Here is a 16,512-nt window from a genome sequence, read left to right as displayed (position 1 = left end):
TAAAAGAAACTCCCCTAACCAGTAAGAGTAAACTGTTTTAATTTTCTACTAGGTATATTTGAATATCAGGGAGTCCAGAAAGAGCAGAGGTACCCAGAGAAATACATTGAACAGCTTATTTATTCACCATTCAATTATACACTTAGTACTAAGGTATTCACTGAAACTCAGTATTGACTAAAGTGTTCAAAAACTAACTTTAATGCAACTGGGCACTGTTGTAACAAACAAATCTAGATGAAAGCATAATACGGTCGTACAGAATGTGGATCAATTTGACAGAGAAACACAGCATCTTCACAACTGTCTTTTGATGAGCAACAACCATAACATTTATTTCTGTATCATATTTTCACTTAAACCATGTAGTGCTTTATATACAAAGAAAAACAAATTAAAATTAGATAACATTGCATAGATTGCCTACAAAAATAAACAATGCACACTTACACAAGATAAACACATAAGAGAAAGTTTTTAATATACTATAGAATTGTTTTTTATGTCACTAAATGACAGTCTGGTAAGGTCAGTTGGCCAGAGAGACCAAAAAAAAAAAAAAAAACACCCAACAATCTGTAGGTGTTCCAGGGAAAAAGACTGTCCAGCCACAGCCGAACAAATATTCTTACATAATACTTTGTTTTTGAAGGCCTTGTCTTGCTTGCAGGATTTGATGGAAAGCAAAGCTACCAAAACACGATACAGAACAAATACTACTCACTATAAAGTCCTGATGACTATTGATTGCCTTTTAAATACTGTACAATGATAAAATCTAAATCCACAAAAGATCATTCTAACCTTAACACAATTCCTGTAGTTTGAGATTTCCAACAAGCTGGTATTAATGTTGGACTTGTTTTTTCTCTAATGAACTTCTTTACAGTTATTTCTTCTAAAGGTGTCCCATCTTTCCTCTTTCTTTTACTTCCAACAGAGACAGGTTCAGGCATTTCTTCAACTGTAGACACTACTGTTGATGGCTCTGGAAGTGGAATACTTTGGACAACTGGCTCCCCACACTGGCAAACAGTCTTAAGCTGTGGTATAAGATCCTATTGAATGTTAAGGAAAAAGACATGTATATGAAGCAATACACATTTAATATAATCATTTCTCCTTCCAAACAAAGTTTGAAAACATACTGCATATTTCAGAAAAGTTACAGTTAAGTGAATGCCAATGGGGACTACTACAGAGCTTTCTTAACTAGTTAATTAAAGGATTATCATACTAAGGGAAAAATGGTTGCACATTATGCGAACATAGAAACAGGAGTTAAGTAGTAAGTCTGGTAAGCCAGTTTGTGTTTTCTATTAATTAAAACTGTTTATTATGAAGCAAGAGACCGTACTTATGATGGTGCCTACAATGGCAGCCACAGTACTTTGGTGCTCCGTCTGTCTTTTAGTGTTAAATTCGTTTTCACCATGCAAAGTTATATAACATATAAACAGGAAGAGCTTCTGGACTCCGGTGGCACTGTGCCACCTGATGCAACTCCAGATATAACTACATCCACGGATCTTACAATTTTGTTGATCACAGGTGCCCATGCAGAGGCAAAAGAGCTGACTTGACATTGGCAAAAAGGCAACAAATTGTAGCTGTTCATACGTACTACAACAGACTTCTCTTTTTTATCTGCTCTGTGCTTTACTGAAACATAGCTGAATGACTATTCCCAACTCTGCATTACACCTACCTGACTTCACACTACACCGAGCAGATCGCATTACCAAACTTTGCAACAAAAGAAAGGGCAGAGGAGTGTGTTTCTATGTTAATCAAGGTTGGTGTAACAATGTGACTGTTCTTATTAAGTCATGCTCACCCAACCTAGAATTGTTTATTATAAATTGTAATCCGTTTTATTTACTGCACAAATTTTCTTCCATAATTCTAGCCCTCATGCTAATACTCACTAAGTGCAGTGGCGATACACCTTATGTAATCACGGAGACTGAAAGAGACAACCTGGACACTCAAATCGTTCATTAATCTGTGTGATTTTAACTAGGTCCTTCCTAAATATCAACAGCAAATAAAATGCCCTACCAGAGATGGAGATATTTTAGATCACTGCTATACAGTTATTAAGGATGCTTATCATGCCTTCTCCCATTGTCCCCTCGTAAATTCTGACTATTCTATGATTCACCTTATTTCTGCTTACAAACAAAAGCTGGAAACTGTAAAATCAGTAACAAGAACAGTTAGAAAGTGGACCAGTAAGGCAATAGAGGAGTTTCAGCACTGCTTTGCCTGTATAAACTGGAGTGATTTCAAAACTGCTACCTCCAACAATCACAAATACACAGATGCTGTAATTTCATATATTAGTTTTTAAGATGTTTGCAAAAACAATTGTGATGCTTAGCAATGATAAGTCTTCGTTCGCCTCAGAGCTCAGATGACTGCATCAGAACAAAGAGTGTGCTTTCAGATCTAGCAATCATGAGGAATACAGGAAAGCCAAGTAGGTCTTGGAGAAAGGGGTCAAAAGGTGTGAAAAGAAAGTACTCCAATAAGCTGCAGGAGCAATTGACTGCAAAATGACAGCACATCAGTGTGGGGAGGTCTTAAAACAGGTCTCAAACTGCAAGAAACAAAAACAGTTCTGCTAATTCCAGTCTGGCTAATCAGTTAGTTTTACAGTTGCTTTGAAAGACATATGGAGCTTATTCAAAAAGCAAAATAAGACAGACCCGTCCTTATTTCTGCTTCCACACTCGGGCACTGTACAGACCTGGGGCCTCATGTATAAACGGTGCGGACGCACAGAAATGTTGCGCAAGAACGTTTCCACGTTCAAATCGCGATGTATAAAACCTACACTTGGCGTAAAGCCATGCACTTTTCCACGGTACCTCATATCATGGAGTTCTCCGCTCGGTTTTGCAGACTGGCGGCACCCAGCGTCAAAGCAGTGCTACTGTTCCTGTGTGGTTACCCTTTCTTAGATCCACATTCACGACAGCGGCTTTATCAAATACACGGAAATTAACCGCATATCGTTCATAAATTTAATGCATCTGATTGTAATTAACCTGTAACAATATAATGGTCCACAGAATGGTCAAACTATTCTAAATACCATAGCTGCTTTAGCGTTGTTACTCTCACTGCACCTTCTTCTTCTTCTGTCAGCTGTTCCCGTTAGGAGTTGCCACAGCGGATCATCTTTTTCCATATTACTCGCACTGCACCACTTGGAGTATTTATATCACTGTATCCGAGTGTGAATCACAGATCTACAGCGATTGGAAAGAGAATTATCGGTACAGCATCAAGCACCCGCTGCCTCAGCCATTCAATATTTGAACTGCTCTCATCCGGCCAATGCTTCACAGCCTTTCCTGTTCGGACCTCGCGGTTCACAAACAGTTTCATCCCAAGAACTATACACTCACTTGATCAGTCCATCAAGTGCTCATTGTAGAACGGTTTGTACTTGCAAGTTACCGTGAGGTAATTGTACTTATGATACAGTTATAATATTGCACAACTTGAGCCACTTTATAAAGCGCGTATTTACATATGATGACGATATAATTTTTAAGATGAAATGCAGCAAAATATGTTGATTATATTATACAGATAAAACTAACTTTAACTACACGGTGTCGCAGCGCTAGCGAGCTTGAGCTTCGTTCACGGATTGTTCCTGCATCGCGCTGTTTTCATGCTGTGGCTGGCGCGACACTGGAAGGATAGATGGATAGAATAATTAAACATTACAAAGATATTTCGATGTTCCTTAAAAGTTTTGAAGAATCGCCGTTCTAAGCTTACAGATGGCTTAACGTCTATTACTGAGCTGATTCTGTGGCGATTGGGGTATTTGGAGAAAGAAAAGTAAGGACAGGAATTGGGGGTTAGTACGTTTGAAAAAGACAGTACTTCTGTAATAAAGCATTTCATTGAAGGTCGCGCATGGCGCAGCAAGCATCTTGCTGTAAGACATGAACAATCACTGCACCACCGTGTTCCCATGTTTAATAACATGCTTTAACTCATATCATCATGAAAATGATATCACATATACTTCTCAGTATTTTAATTACTCAGAGAGCTGTAATATTACGAACGTAATGGATTCTGCGTCCTGTCGGAGGAAGAGCACATAGTGATTCAGGCACATAGAGCATATATAAGATCAAATACAAAACAAAGCATTTAACGTGCTACTTTAGTTACGTTGGGATTTGAGAAACTAGTAAATTAAACGATTTTAAGATTAAGTTTATGATGTTCTACTTTAATGACAAAATAAACTACGTGATTAAAGTGGAAATTTCGAGATTAAAGTTGACATTTCGTGCTTTTTTCACACTGTGTGCCTTTATTTTCCACTGTACCCTAATAAGCTGCACCCGAATTCTACGCAGGGCGTTATGCATGAGGCCCAGTTGTCTACAGTATTTGCAGACATTGATAACCAATCTCTGGATATTTGCACTGTTCCTGCCTGCTTCAAGACCTTCACCATCGTTTTGGTAAATAAATAAAAAGGTCACAGGCCTAAATGACTAGACACCAGTAGTTTAAACCTCTATAGTAACAATTATTATTCTGAATGACCTCAAGAATTCTACAAAAGACTTCCTGGATCCATTACACATTGCATACAGAGCCTACCAGTCTGTGGATGATGCAGTGAATTTAGGTCTGAACTGTATTTGCCATCACCTTGATAAGCCAGGGGCATATGCGAGGATCTTGAAAGCAGACCTAAAGTCCACAAACAAAACAATCATCACAGACCTCCTAGATAAGAAACTCACTAAGTTCAACCTAACATTGGATCACAGACTTTCTTACAGATATGAACAGTATGTACACCTGGGCAAACATGTCTGACCCGTTAACCCCTTAGTACTGGTGCACCACAGGGAAGTGTCCTTTCCCCACTACTCTTCTCACTTTAGAAAAATGACTGTACCTCTGGCGATTTGTCTGTCCAACTTCTTAAATTTGCAGATGACATCATACCAATAGGACTCATTTAAAACAATGATGAGTCCATATACAGACAAGAGATGAGAAATCTCATACTGCTGTGTAGCCATAATAATTCAGACCTTAACATTCAAAAAACTCAGGAGATGATCATAAATTTCAGGAAACAGCTACCTGCTCACACATTACTTGCTATAAATGGCTCAGCCATTGGGATGACAATCATTTAAATTTCTGGGCACTGTGCTGTCACAAAACCTTAAGTGGGACAATAACACCACATTCATTATTAAGAAAGCCCATCACAGAATGTCTTTTTGCATGAGCGGAGAATCCCTCAAGCAATATTGGTCCAATTCTACACAGTTACTATCAAGCCCATTCTGACCTCATCTATAACTGTCTGGTTTGGTGCTGTCTCTCTTCAGGCTAAGGCCAATTTTCAACACACCATCAAAGCTTGTGAAAGGATCATAGGCTGTAACTTACTGTACACTGAAGTCCTAAATGAGTCTAGGGTGGGGCTGGGCAATATGGAAAAGAAAAAAAAAAAAAAAAAAAAAAAAAAAAAAAAAAAAAAATCACAGTAATTTTTTTCATATCATTTAATATCAATATACATCACAATATAAATCAAATCACTATTTCTGTCAAGCTTAAAGGTTCCTTTTTACTCCTAAGTGAGATGTGAAGATACCATAAGGTTAATTATGGTTAAAATATTATACATTTACGGTTAGAAGCTGACAAATGTACTGTTGCACATTATACAACTGCATTTCAAATAAATAAAACAGGTATTATATTATATAATTACATAAATTCTTAATTCTGACCAGTGAAAAGTGTCAAGAGTTACAGGAGAACATAAACAAAGTGGGCAACTAAATTCTGTGGTCAATTCCAAATCATTAGAACATGTAATACTAAAAATACAGTCTCACTTTCTGACCAGTCAAAAGCTTTCGTTTTACAGGAGAACACAAAGTAAATTCTTCAGTCATTTCCAAATTAATAAAGTAGGTATTAATATAAAATAAAATCTCAAAAAAATTACCTCTATACTGTATTTTTCCTTTGTATAGATTCAAACTGTTTTAAATGGTTGAGAAACACACCCACAAAACAAACATTCTGTATATATCCTCGGTACAAATTCAAGCAGCTTTCAAGAAATCCCCATTATTGTAGCACTTGCTTGGGTCTAAGGACTGTAAAGTCTTGAATTGTGCATGCTCTAAAGGATGGCACTGCTTCAGACAGTACAAACAATTAGCGCTACTAACCACCGTTGTGGGAAAATGCTTTCGACAATTTGCAGTGCACACTACTCTGTTTCTTGTCAGACTCTAAACGGCCAAAATATCTCAACACTTCTTTTCAACAATATCCTCGTTTTTTGAGTCTTGGGCTGTCTGTTAGACTGTCTTCTTCGGTAAAGCTGATTTTTCGAGTTTTCGTTAACAGTTTCTGTCATCATTTTCACTTTTGCCTTGCTCCTACTCCCAAAGTATGCGCGGCTTCTGTAGACCAAATATTAGCACGTGTGCTGTTGCCAGCTGCTATGCTACGTTGTGCGTGTGTGTCAACTTAATCTGATGTGGTTGTAACTCTATTCCAGCCACATAAATAATAGTTCAGTGAAACACTACTCTCATTATCATTGTATTTTCATGTTGTCTATCAAAACAGATGGAGCAATTACTATCAACTTCTACTAACCATGTCTTATATTTATCAAGGAAAAGTTATAATATACAGTGCATCAGGAAAGTATTCACAGCGCATCAGGTTTTCCACATTTTGTTATGTTACAGCCTTATTCCAAAATGGATTAAATTCATTTTTTTCCTCAGAATTCTATACACAACACCCCATAATGACAACGTGAAAAAAGTTTACTTGAGATTTGTGCAAATTTATTAAAAATAAAAAAACTAAGAAATCACACGTACAAAAGTATTCACAGCCTTTGCTCAATACTTTGTCGATGCACCTTTGGCAGCAATTTCAGCCTCAAGTCTTTTTGAATATGATGCCACAAGCTTGGCACACCTATCCTTGGCCAGTTTCGCCCATTCCTCTTTGCAGCACCTCTCAAGCTGATTCAGGTTGGATGGGAAGCATCGGTGCACAGCCATTTTAAGATCTCTCCAGAGATGTTCAATCGGATTCAAGTCTGGGCTCTGGCTGGGCCACTCAAGGACATTCAGAGTTGTCCTGAAGCCACTCCTTTGATATCCTGGCTGTGTGCTTAGGGTCGTTGTCCTGCTGAAAGATGAACCATCACCCCAGTCTGAGGTCAAGAGTGCTCTGGAGCTCTCTTTATCATTTTACCCCCAGGCACTAGTCCAGGATAAGGAAGAGGGACACAAAGATCAATCGCTGATCCGACTCACCCTGAGTATCACCTATTCCAAAGACTTTCTTCCGGCAAAAGTCTTCATGCACTGAAAACTAAAACAACACATCACCTAAACAATTTTTTTCCCCCCACACGCACTTATTCTTACTAATCAGTTCTGAGCTTCCACTCATCTGCACACTACACTGCCTAGACATATTAATCCTACCATCTCCATTGTTTTGTATTGCCCTTGTTCACTGAATCATATGTTTGCATTTCATATTTTATCTTCTTATATCTTTTATATTCTGTGTTTCCTTGTATGTTGCACCAATACAATCAAGACAAATTCCTAGTACACATTAGTGTACATGGCCAATAAAGTGGATTCCGACGAGAGAAGAGACATGATACAAGTTGGCCACATATGTTAATAAGAATTTCACTGTAATCTGTACAGAATATGTGACAATATTATTACTACTACACTAGACTAATGAAATCTGCAGAAGGCAGGCTGCCAGTGTAAGATACAAAAAAATAAATAAATAAATAAAAACACCCCAAAAGGAGGGTTTGTCATCCCAATTAGCTGGAAAAGGGTGCAAAAAGTTAACAAATAATCTTTAGGCAGTGACAAGAGCACACATGGAATTGCAAAACGATAATTCCCAGGACATTTTTCAGATATGGAATCCATAGTACACTCTAGTATTGTAAATGCTGATGGGGATTAGCGGTGTACTGATACCCACGGACACCAGAGGGCAGTGTTATTTGGAATACTTTGATTTGTAGATGAAGCAGAATTTAACAATTAATATTTAATACTAATAATTTAATTAATAATATTTATTAATAAAGATTTTTTACTTTCACTTCACCAAGTGCCTGGGCTAAATTAAAGAAATGAGATCAAACACTTTATCCATTGTAATCGCCTCATTACCAGTCATTCAGCCCAAATATTTTAAAACATGAAAATCAAGTCTGTAGATATTGTTGTCAGTATCAACTGGTATTTGACACTGAATATTTAACGTGCAAAAATATCTTATTTACAGGAAGGGAAAAAAAGGTTTATTTAGCATTTGTAAAACATCACTAACAGTCATATACACAAAAGAGTGTTAGGCATCAGAAGAAATTTTAGAAACCTGCTTTAGTGCTGGATGAAACCAGATCCAAAGCTGCCTATCTTCCGACATTTTCTTTGGCTTCCACAAGAATGTTACAGGGCCCAAAGGTTCCAATGGATACTTCTCAGCCTTATAGAGAACTAATGATCCCTGCTTTTTGCCAGAAAGGCACCCAACTGCTGCAAAAGTCAACCCTACAAGCATAAGAACATGACAAAAAAAAATCTGTGGTAATCCGTTAAAAAGACATTTTTGGCAACCTGCCAATTAGAAAAAGCCCTAGAAGGGGGGAAAAAAAAAAAAAGTTGCAAACTTAAATCACTGAAAACTCAAATTTTACAATAATGAAGAAATCACTGAATGAGCAGTACAGTCATCTCACTATATAAAAGCGGTCGGGATTGTCCTTCCGTCCCGTGATGCGCAGTCACCTTCTGCGCACGTCCGAAGCCGAATGCGCAGCCGCCTTCTGTGCAGCTGCCCGAAAAACCTTACGAGACCGACATCGCGGCAGGTGGCGTATTTACGGCCGTGAAAATTCAAAGAGAAAGGCGACTTCGATTAAAGCTCTAGAGGCCTGAAAGGCAATTTCGACTACAGCTCGAGGCCTAATTACGCATTCCTTCAATACACCTATATCAGGTTTGTGGTGCTTATACTTATTACTATTCTACTCGTGCCCGTTTCATCTTACGTTGTCGAAACGGGCTCTTTGTCTAGTGTATTTTAAAAATTGTCTTGAAGTGTCGGGTAAACACATAATATATACTTAAATTTCACCTCTGCATTTTCAGCATTATGAGCAACAACTCCCTATTCAAGTGTTTAGGCTACTTTTACAGAATTTTGGCTTTTTTTATTTTACTTTATTAGCAAACTATTATGTTCTCCATTTCTTCACAAATAGCTACATTGACATTTGATGGACTCACTCCAGTTGTCTAGGTTAGGTTCAAAAACAGCAAGTTGCTGGCAAGGGAAAACCAGTGTTATTCATGGTTGACATCAGTACTAGTGGTTTTAAACTTTACACTTAAGTTTATTTATTAAAAAAAAAAAACCACCACACACAACACACCACTTGGGACTGGAAATATTGTAAAGGTACAGAATGCAGGCTGGAGTTTCTTGACATGCACTGCAACACCGCAGATTAAAGTTTCACTCAAATGCAAAATCTGCAGGTCAGGCTTTTCATTTTCAATTCGAGAAGAGGCAAACTTTTTCATACTTTTACCAATTCTATTTTTGTATATGCTTTGTTTAGTTTTGTAAGGTGTGTGTCATATTTGACATTTTATAGAAAATTAAAAGGTGTGCTTTGTTCACCAAATCACAAGTAGAACAAATACAAATGCTTATGAACAGCTTTGGACCCATTCCAACTTGCAATATGTATTTTTATAGAGTATTACAGTACCTTCCACTACACATCAAATAAGAAAAAGATTAAATCAGACAAATCAGAGCATACAAAATTCCACGGTTTGTCACAGCCAATACAAAAAAAGGAATTTCTTCTTTAAGAATTTCCATGTATTATGTATGCAGAACAGTAAACATGAACTTAAATGAGAATACATTTGTGAATTGATTTACTTAAGTTTTCTTACCTCATCTTTCAGAAAAGTTTAGAAGTTATATTTCAAACTTAAACAGTATTTCATATTAAAAACAAAAAAAACAGCATTATGTAATGAAATTCTATTCCTAATATCACAAATTAAAAAACCCATTATAGCACATTTAAAGCATAATAAAATTTTTCATGTACAGAATTTTAAAAAGTGTCATATTCTATACACATTAAATAAATAGGTCACATTTTCCAAAATGAAAGTATAAATTATATGAAGATTCCTTGGATAACATATTTAATTAAGGTTTTTAGTTGAACTTAAACACTTTCATTAATATACCACAGAAAAACATTTAACACATTGTGATTATAGTCTTTACCAGTTTCTCTGTTGGTAAGTCTGGCCAGTGCTTTTAGTAGTTCATTTTCTCCTCCAGTTAGCTCCAAACAACAGTAATAAGACAAATCCTTATTGAAAAGAAAAATATCTGTGTGAACTTTCAAACCCAAAACTTCAGCATTGTAACCAGCAAAATTATAAACATAACCCGCAAGGAGCCACTTAACAAATATAAAAATACTCAGGAATAATACCACCGATTCTTTAACATAATAATAATAAACATGGAAGAAACCAAGTGTGCTCATTTTCCAATACTGTATTTAAAACCTGATTTCTTGAAATATTTAGACATTTTCAGTATCACTACCATGCTTCATGGTTTTTGCTTAAATTTTAAATGATGCCAAAAGTTTAATCTAATTCTTGCTTAATTTAAAAACACTGTGAAACTTCACTATGTTTAAGAGGAAATTTTGTCAACAATTTTCACAGTAATTTTACTAAAAAAATGATTTCTCACCTGTAAGAGACAGTGTTTTGTCATCGCTCTGTAACATGCCCTGTAACATTTACTTGTTGGTTTGTCTCCAAGACAATACCCCCATTTCTTAACCATATGAAATCTTTTTGCATGCCAGATGTGAGTTTCAAGCCACAGATTTTTCCTTTGCCTTCGATTAAATTCCAGAAGTAGATTTCCATGTCGTCTGCGAGCTTTGCGGCTTTTATTTTTAGACTGCTCCTTCTTTTGTTGTGAGGCTTTTTCAAGCTAAATACAGATAAAGCATCATGAATCAAACACTTCTAATCAATACATTACTGTATTTAACAACATAAATTGCATAATACTCTCCAACTCGATTATCAAATTCAGGATCACAGACCACCAGAGCCAACCACAGCAAGACAGCCCTGAGGTGTGCAAATAGCCATCAATATTGATGGTACATAGAGTAAATCATCACTGAATTTTTAAAGAAGCAACTATATATTAAAAAAGCACAGTAAAAAATACAAACTATAACCACTCTGAAGAACTAAAAGGTTCCCAACCTAAGTTTGCTATTCATTTGCAAATATACAACTTTTTCACCTATTACTAATGAAGGGATGTTTTGTGATTTTAGCTGCATAGAAATTAGCAGTGCTACTTTCAAGTCCCCATAAACCACTGAGTCACTGTAATGCCCCTGTATGTACAGACTTTGCATACTGTCCCTTTTTGTCACCCTTATTAATGCACTCGAAATTTGGCTAAATAACACAACCTTATTTTAAGCTTCAGCATTAGCCAGACACATTTTCAGAGTTTCAAAACAGAATCTCTTATTTCTTCTTCTGGCTACTGTTGGTTGAAAATTTGTCTTATGAAGACTTCTGGTATTGTTAATCTTTTAGCTGTACCAGGCACACTAGTTGACGAAGCTCTTTGTAATCCGGTTGTTTCTTACAGCCTTCAAATGTAATACTTTTACTGACTACTTTATGTGAATTCAGTGTTATCTTTCCATATAGGTAAGCAGACATTGTGATGTTCTGTGCAGTCCAAAACAGATTTTGCTTAAACCTCAGTCCATTTTTTAATGTAATTGCACATCTGGCTTGTATTCTTTTGTTCATGAAATTTTACAGGTGGAATGGTCACTTAACTATTAGAACCATGTCCTCTTCCATTGACCATTTTTAGATTAATTATTTGTAACTTTTGCACTGCTTCAAAAATTAAGGTGAGCAATTCTCTGCTTGTAAGCTACACTGGCTTGATTAAATTGATTAGTTTTAACAAGGACGTAACTGTCATCCTAGAAAACTGGCTTGATTAAATTGATTTGTTTTAATAAGGATGTAACTGTCATCCTAGAATTCTTATAAAATGCAAATCGTTTGAAAAATAGCTGAATTGCCAGGTGTCAGTACAAGTCCAAGGCACCAGTCATTTTTTCAATGTCAAAAATTCATTCTTGGTGTCTGCAGAAAGTGGTAAGCTTTTATAAGAATTCCACTGTCCTGGCAGGAAGGCCCGATGTACTATAAGCCACAGTGAAGAAGAGTAGAGACAACATGATCCTACTATACCAGTGTTTCATAAACTATGGATGACTGACATGTTTATGATGGATCTTCACATGATCGTGTAATACAATTATCTGGATTGCTACAAGCATGAATTCTGTGCTCTGTCAACCTCAATTTAGCATACTATTCATTGTGGTAGTATGCAGTCTGAAACACAACCTACAAAAAAATGCCAGTGATGCACCATAGCAAGCTTTCATTTCTAAGGTACAAAAATATCTATATTTCTAAACGACAGTTGTATATATGCATGGATGCAGGACGCATCGAAGCGCACGCGCACTGTGACTCAGCGCCCCAGAGTCAAACCCAGCAGCTTCCCAGACTCAGTAGATAGCGCCCAAACAACACAACCTGTAAACTAAACTTCAAGTAACAATACAACCGCCTCCCGAACGCGCACACCACCGCATATAAAACCTTCGTTTAGTAATGTTAACAAAGGTTGTATATATGCACGGATGCCAGACACAACCCGTGCCAAAGGCGCACGCGCACTTGCACAGCGCCCAACAGTCAAACCCAGCAGCTTCCCAAAGTCAGTAAGTGGCACCCAAACAACACAACACAACCTGTAAACTAAACTTGACGTAAAGCATGTATGCCAACAAGTTGCCATGGTGACACATTTAAAAATTGACATAGAATAACTAGACGCCTCATGACTAGCAGAATCGTACGTCAACGTCGCCGCCATATTGTGAGTGGCACTGCTGTGGAGTGAAATAATGAATAATGTGCTGCTTGGGATTGTACAAACCGCTGTACGCTCCACACCAGATCCCTGGGGATTACATTTCATAGGTAAGGCTGAACAATTGTTTTGGTTATATTTGGCTGTTAGAAAATCCCATTTTATAATCTTTACTTTAGCTAAGCCAGGCTAAGCTAGCAAAGCTATGCATTTATGTGCTCAAGTGAGCCTCCAAACAACATTTTGGCTAAACGTATTTAGTCACTATGTAGATTGTTGTTAGCTGTTAACATTTGTCAAACTTGATGATGTTTTTTCTCAAGGAGCACATTGAGGAAACACAGTTTGAAATTGACAACCATCATTTTATGTTCATGTCTTTAGTTGTGTCTGTCTTCCACAAACTAAGGCTGCACCATGTTGCCAGACTGAATACTCTCAAATTACAAGATCTGAGTGAGCGAGAGGAGTGTAAGTCTGGAGGAGATCAGTGAGGTTGTGGAGAGCTTTAAATGTTAAGAGCGGTATTTAGTATTCTATTCTGTAGTTAACTGGGAGCCAGTGAAGTTGAGAGAGAATACGTGTAATATGTTCAGTGGATTTACAACAGCAGGATATTATCCTGGCAGCAGAATTTTGAAGAAGTTCTAAGCGATTGATAAGTTTTTGTGGGATGCCAGATAGAATACCATTACATTAATCTATACGTGACGTGACTCGGGCATTAAACAATACAGTGGAACCTCGGTTCACGACCATAATTCGTTCCAAAACTCTGGTCGTAAACCGAGTTGGTTGTGAACCGAAGCAATTTGTCCCATAGGATTGTATGTAAATACAATTAATCCATTCCAGACCTGTACGAACTGTATGTATATATATATTTTTTTAATTTTTAAGCACAAGTATAGTTAATTATACCATAGAATGCACAGCGTAATGGTAAACTAAATGTAAAAACATTGAACAACACTGAGAAAACCTTGAACAACAGAGAAAACTAACACTACAATATTTCGTGCTATAGTGCTAGGAACCGCTCGCTAAAAACACTTTTTTTAATGAGTTTTAAGCACAGGGGAAAAAATGAACATTTGAAAAATCCGTAATTTAATAAACCACCAAGAAAAGTAACATTATTAAACCACCAAGAAAAGTAACATTGCAACAATGCAGGCTACGAACCAATCACTGTAAATAGAACTGAAAACTAAAACAAGCCTTCTCTACCTTATGCGTCCCTTGCTCGCTCTCTCTCGCCTGTGTGTGTGTGTGTGTGTGTGTGTGTGTGTGCGTGCGTCTCTCTTTTGCGAGCCTGGAGCGCCTCTCTCTCTCGCTCTCTCTCTCTCTTGTTCGCTGCACAGGAAATGCACAGGGAGAGACTGAACATGTACAGACCGAAAGGGAACCTGGCTTGTTCGTATACCGAGTGTATGGTCGTGAACCGAGGCAAAAGTTTGGCGAGCTTTTTGGTCGTAAACAGAGTTGTACGTGTACCGAGACGTTCGTGAACCGAGGTTCCACTGTACTTCAGTACTGTGTTGCGTAAGACCAGGACAAAGTCTGGAAATGTTTCGAAGATAGAAGAAGGCAGTCCCCGAAATGTTACTTATTATTAACCATTCCTCCCATATATTATAATTATTTAATAATTGCCATTATTAGTGTATACATGGATGTAAATAATTGCATTTAAACGATTTGCCAAAATCTGTTGTATGTAAACGATACTGTTTTAAACATTATTGTTTTTTCATCAGAAAACCCGGTTTCCACGTCTACCTGTATTAGTTTAAATGGCACTTTTGCCACTCACAATAAGGCTGACATATCGTGTCTACTGGGAAACAAAGTGAATGCGGCGTCTATCTATATATGTGTATGTATTTAAACTTGAGGTAGTGGTGACTACTGACAGTGCCAGCAGTCAGCTACTCCACAGTGCCTGCAGTCAGGGGTTCAATTATGATTCCTAACAGCAAACGACTTCTAGCTAACAACACATCCATAGAAAAACAAACACGAGACTGCATGGATAAAAACAATGAACGAAGACGCCTACAACGCACTTCTGAAACACCAGAACCAAACGAGTCATGACTCCAAAAAGAAACAGCTTTACTACAAATATATTTACTTCATTAAATGAACTTTCCCAGGACGCTCCCACCCTCCATGATCTTACATCACTACAAAGATTGGAGGGAACAGAAAGTAATTGCCATTCTTGTATTTGCGATTCTTTAGAGAATCGGGGGGTTTACTGGTAATAAACTAGCCAACCTGCAGCATAGTATACGCCACATAATTATGTATTGATGGGTGAACACTTCCTGAAAGACACAGTTGTCCAAATGGGGTGGGTTTGAGGATACAACTGTAAGTGAATGAAAAGATGGAACTCTTGAGAGAGCAACATACAATTGTCCGTTACTGAAAACTGGAGGACCGCTGCCACGCCCCCACCTCCCAGAGCGAAGGACAGGGCTGGACGGCGGTCGTGCACGGAGGGCGGAACGGGGTGAGAGGGGAAGGACGCCCTTTCCGCCTCTCCGGAGAGAGGGCGAGGAAGCGGGCCCAAGGTTTTGGGTCTTAACCGTCCAACGACGGGTTGGCACAACCGGTAACGATCCTTCTGCATGTTCACCTACGGAAACCCTGTTACGACATTTACATCCTCTAGATAGGCAAGTTCAATCGTCTGACGCCCATTCCGCCCCGGCACCCCCGCCATTCTAGTCTGCCGATTTCTTAGTCATCGTTCAGTACGCACTGCCTGCTCATGTGCCCGCCCCCAACTCCTCACCTGAATTGCTTTTGTCTGTGTACAGTCCACATGCACTTGTGAGTCACGTTGACTGTTCATTTTCCAAACACCGCCTCAGTCGCTTTCGTCTGTGCTACAGTTCACATGCACCTCTGAGCCACGTTCCGGCCAGGTGAGGTTTCCCGTGTTGAGTCCAATTAAGCCAAAGGCTCCACACCTGGTGGTGCCCTTCCATCAATTTCTTTAAGTTTCAGCTTTGCAACCATACTCCCCCCGGAACCCAAAGACGTTGGTTACCCGGTTGGTTTAGAAATGGCCGCAGCACTAGATGAATGACAAAATGTAAATGATGGGTGGAGCATAAGGAAATGACAATTTCAGCGCATAAACCAGGGGTGTATATAGTACTATAGCAGTGCTGAATGCTAAATGTAGTTTCATTAGCAATGGACAACTGATTGGTTGTTTACTCAGTTGTTAAACTGTAAGCAGGTATTTCTACTACTGTGTCAATAAAGTTGTACTGCTTAGTTATAAAGAGAGTTGAAGCAGAGAAAAGAAGTAGCTTGCGTAGCTCAGTGTTCGAAGTTCATGGATTATCA

The 16,512-nt window shown here is 38.0% G+C and overlaps 1 protein-coding gene across 2 annotated transcripts in view; it reads right to left on the bottom strand.

Moving 5' to 3' along the window:
* Window positions 1-16,512, bottom strand: part of pop1 (POP1 homolog, ribonuclease P/MRP subunit) — a 50,133-nt gene that overhangs the window by 27,733 nt on the left and 5,888 nt on the right. For both annotated transcript variants that reach the window (XM_028817302.2, XM_028817303.2), the window contains exons 5-8: window positions 10,894-11,142; window positions 10,411-10,498; window positions 8,470-8,645; window positions 805-1,058 (exon numbers count right to left, since the gene is read on the bottom strand). In XM_028817302.2, the coding sequence (XP_028673135.1) occupies window positions 805-1,058; window positions 8,470-8,645; window positions 10,411-10,498; window positions 10,894-11,142 (767 nt within the window). The remainder of the gene's footprint in view (window positions 1-804; window positions 1,059-8,469; window positions 8,646-10,410; window positions 10,499-10,893; window positions 11,143-16,512) is intronic.

The sequence above is a fragment of the Erpetoichthys calabaricus genome, chromosome 13 (assembly GCF_900747795.2).
Source record: "Erpetoichthys calabaricus chromosome 13, fErpCal1.3, whole genome shotgun sequence".
NCBI classification, from domain to species: Eukaryota; Metazoa; Chordata; class Cladistia; order Polypteriformes; family Polypteridae; genus Erpetoichthys; species Erpetoichthys calabaricus.
The sequence above is the reverse complement of the archived record's forward strand: the minus strand, read 5'-3'. Positions and strand labels throughout refer to the sequence as shown.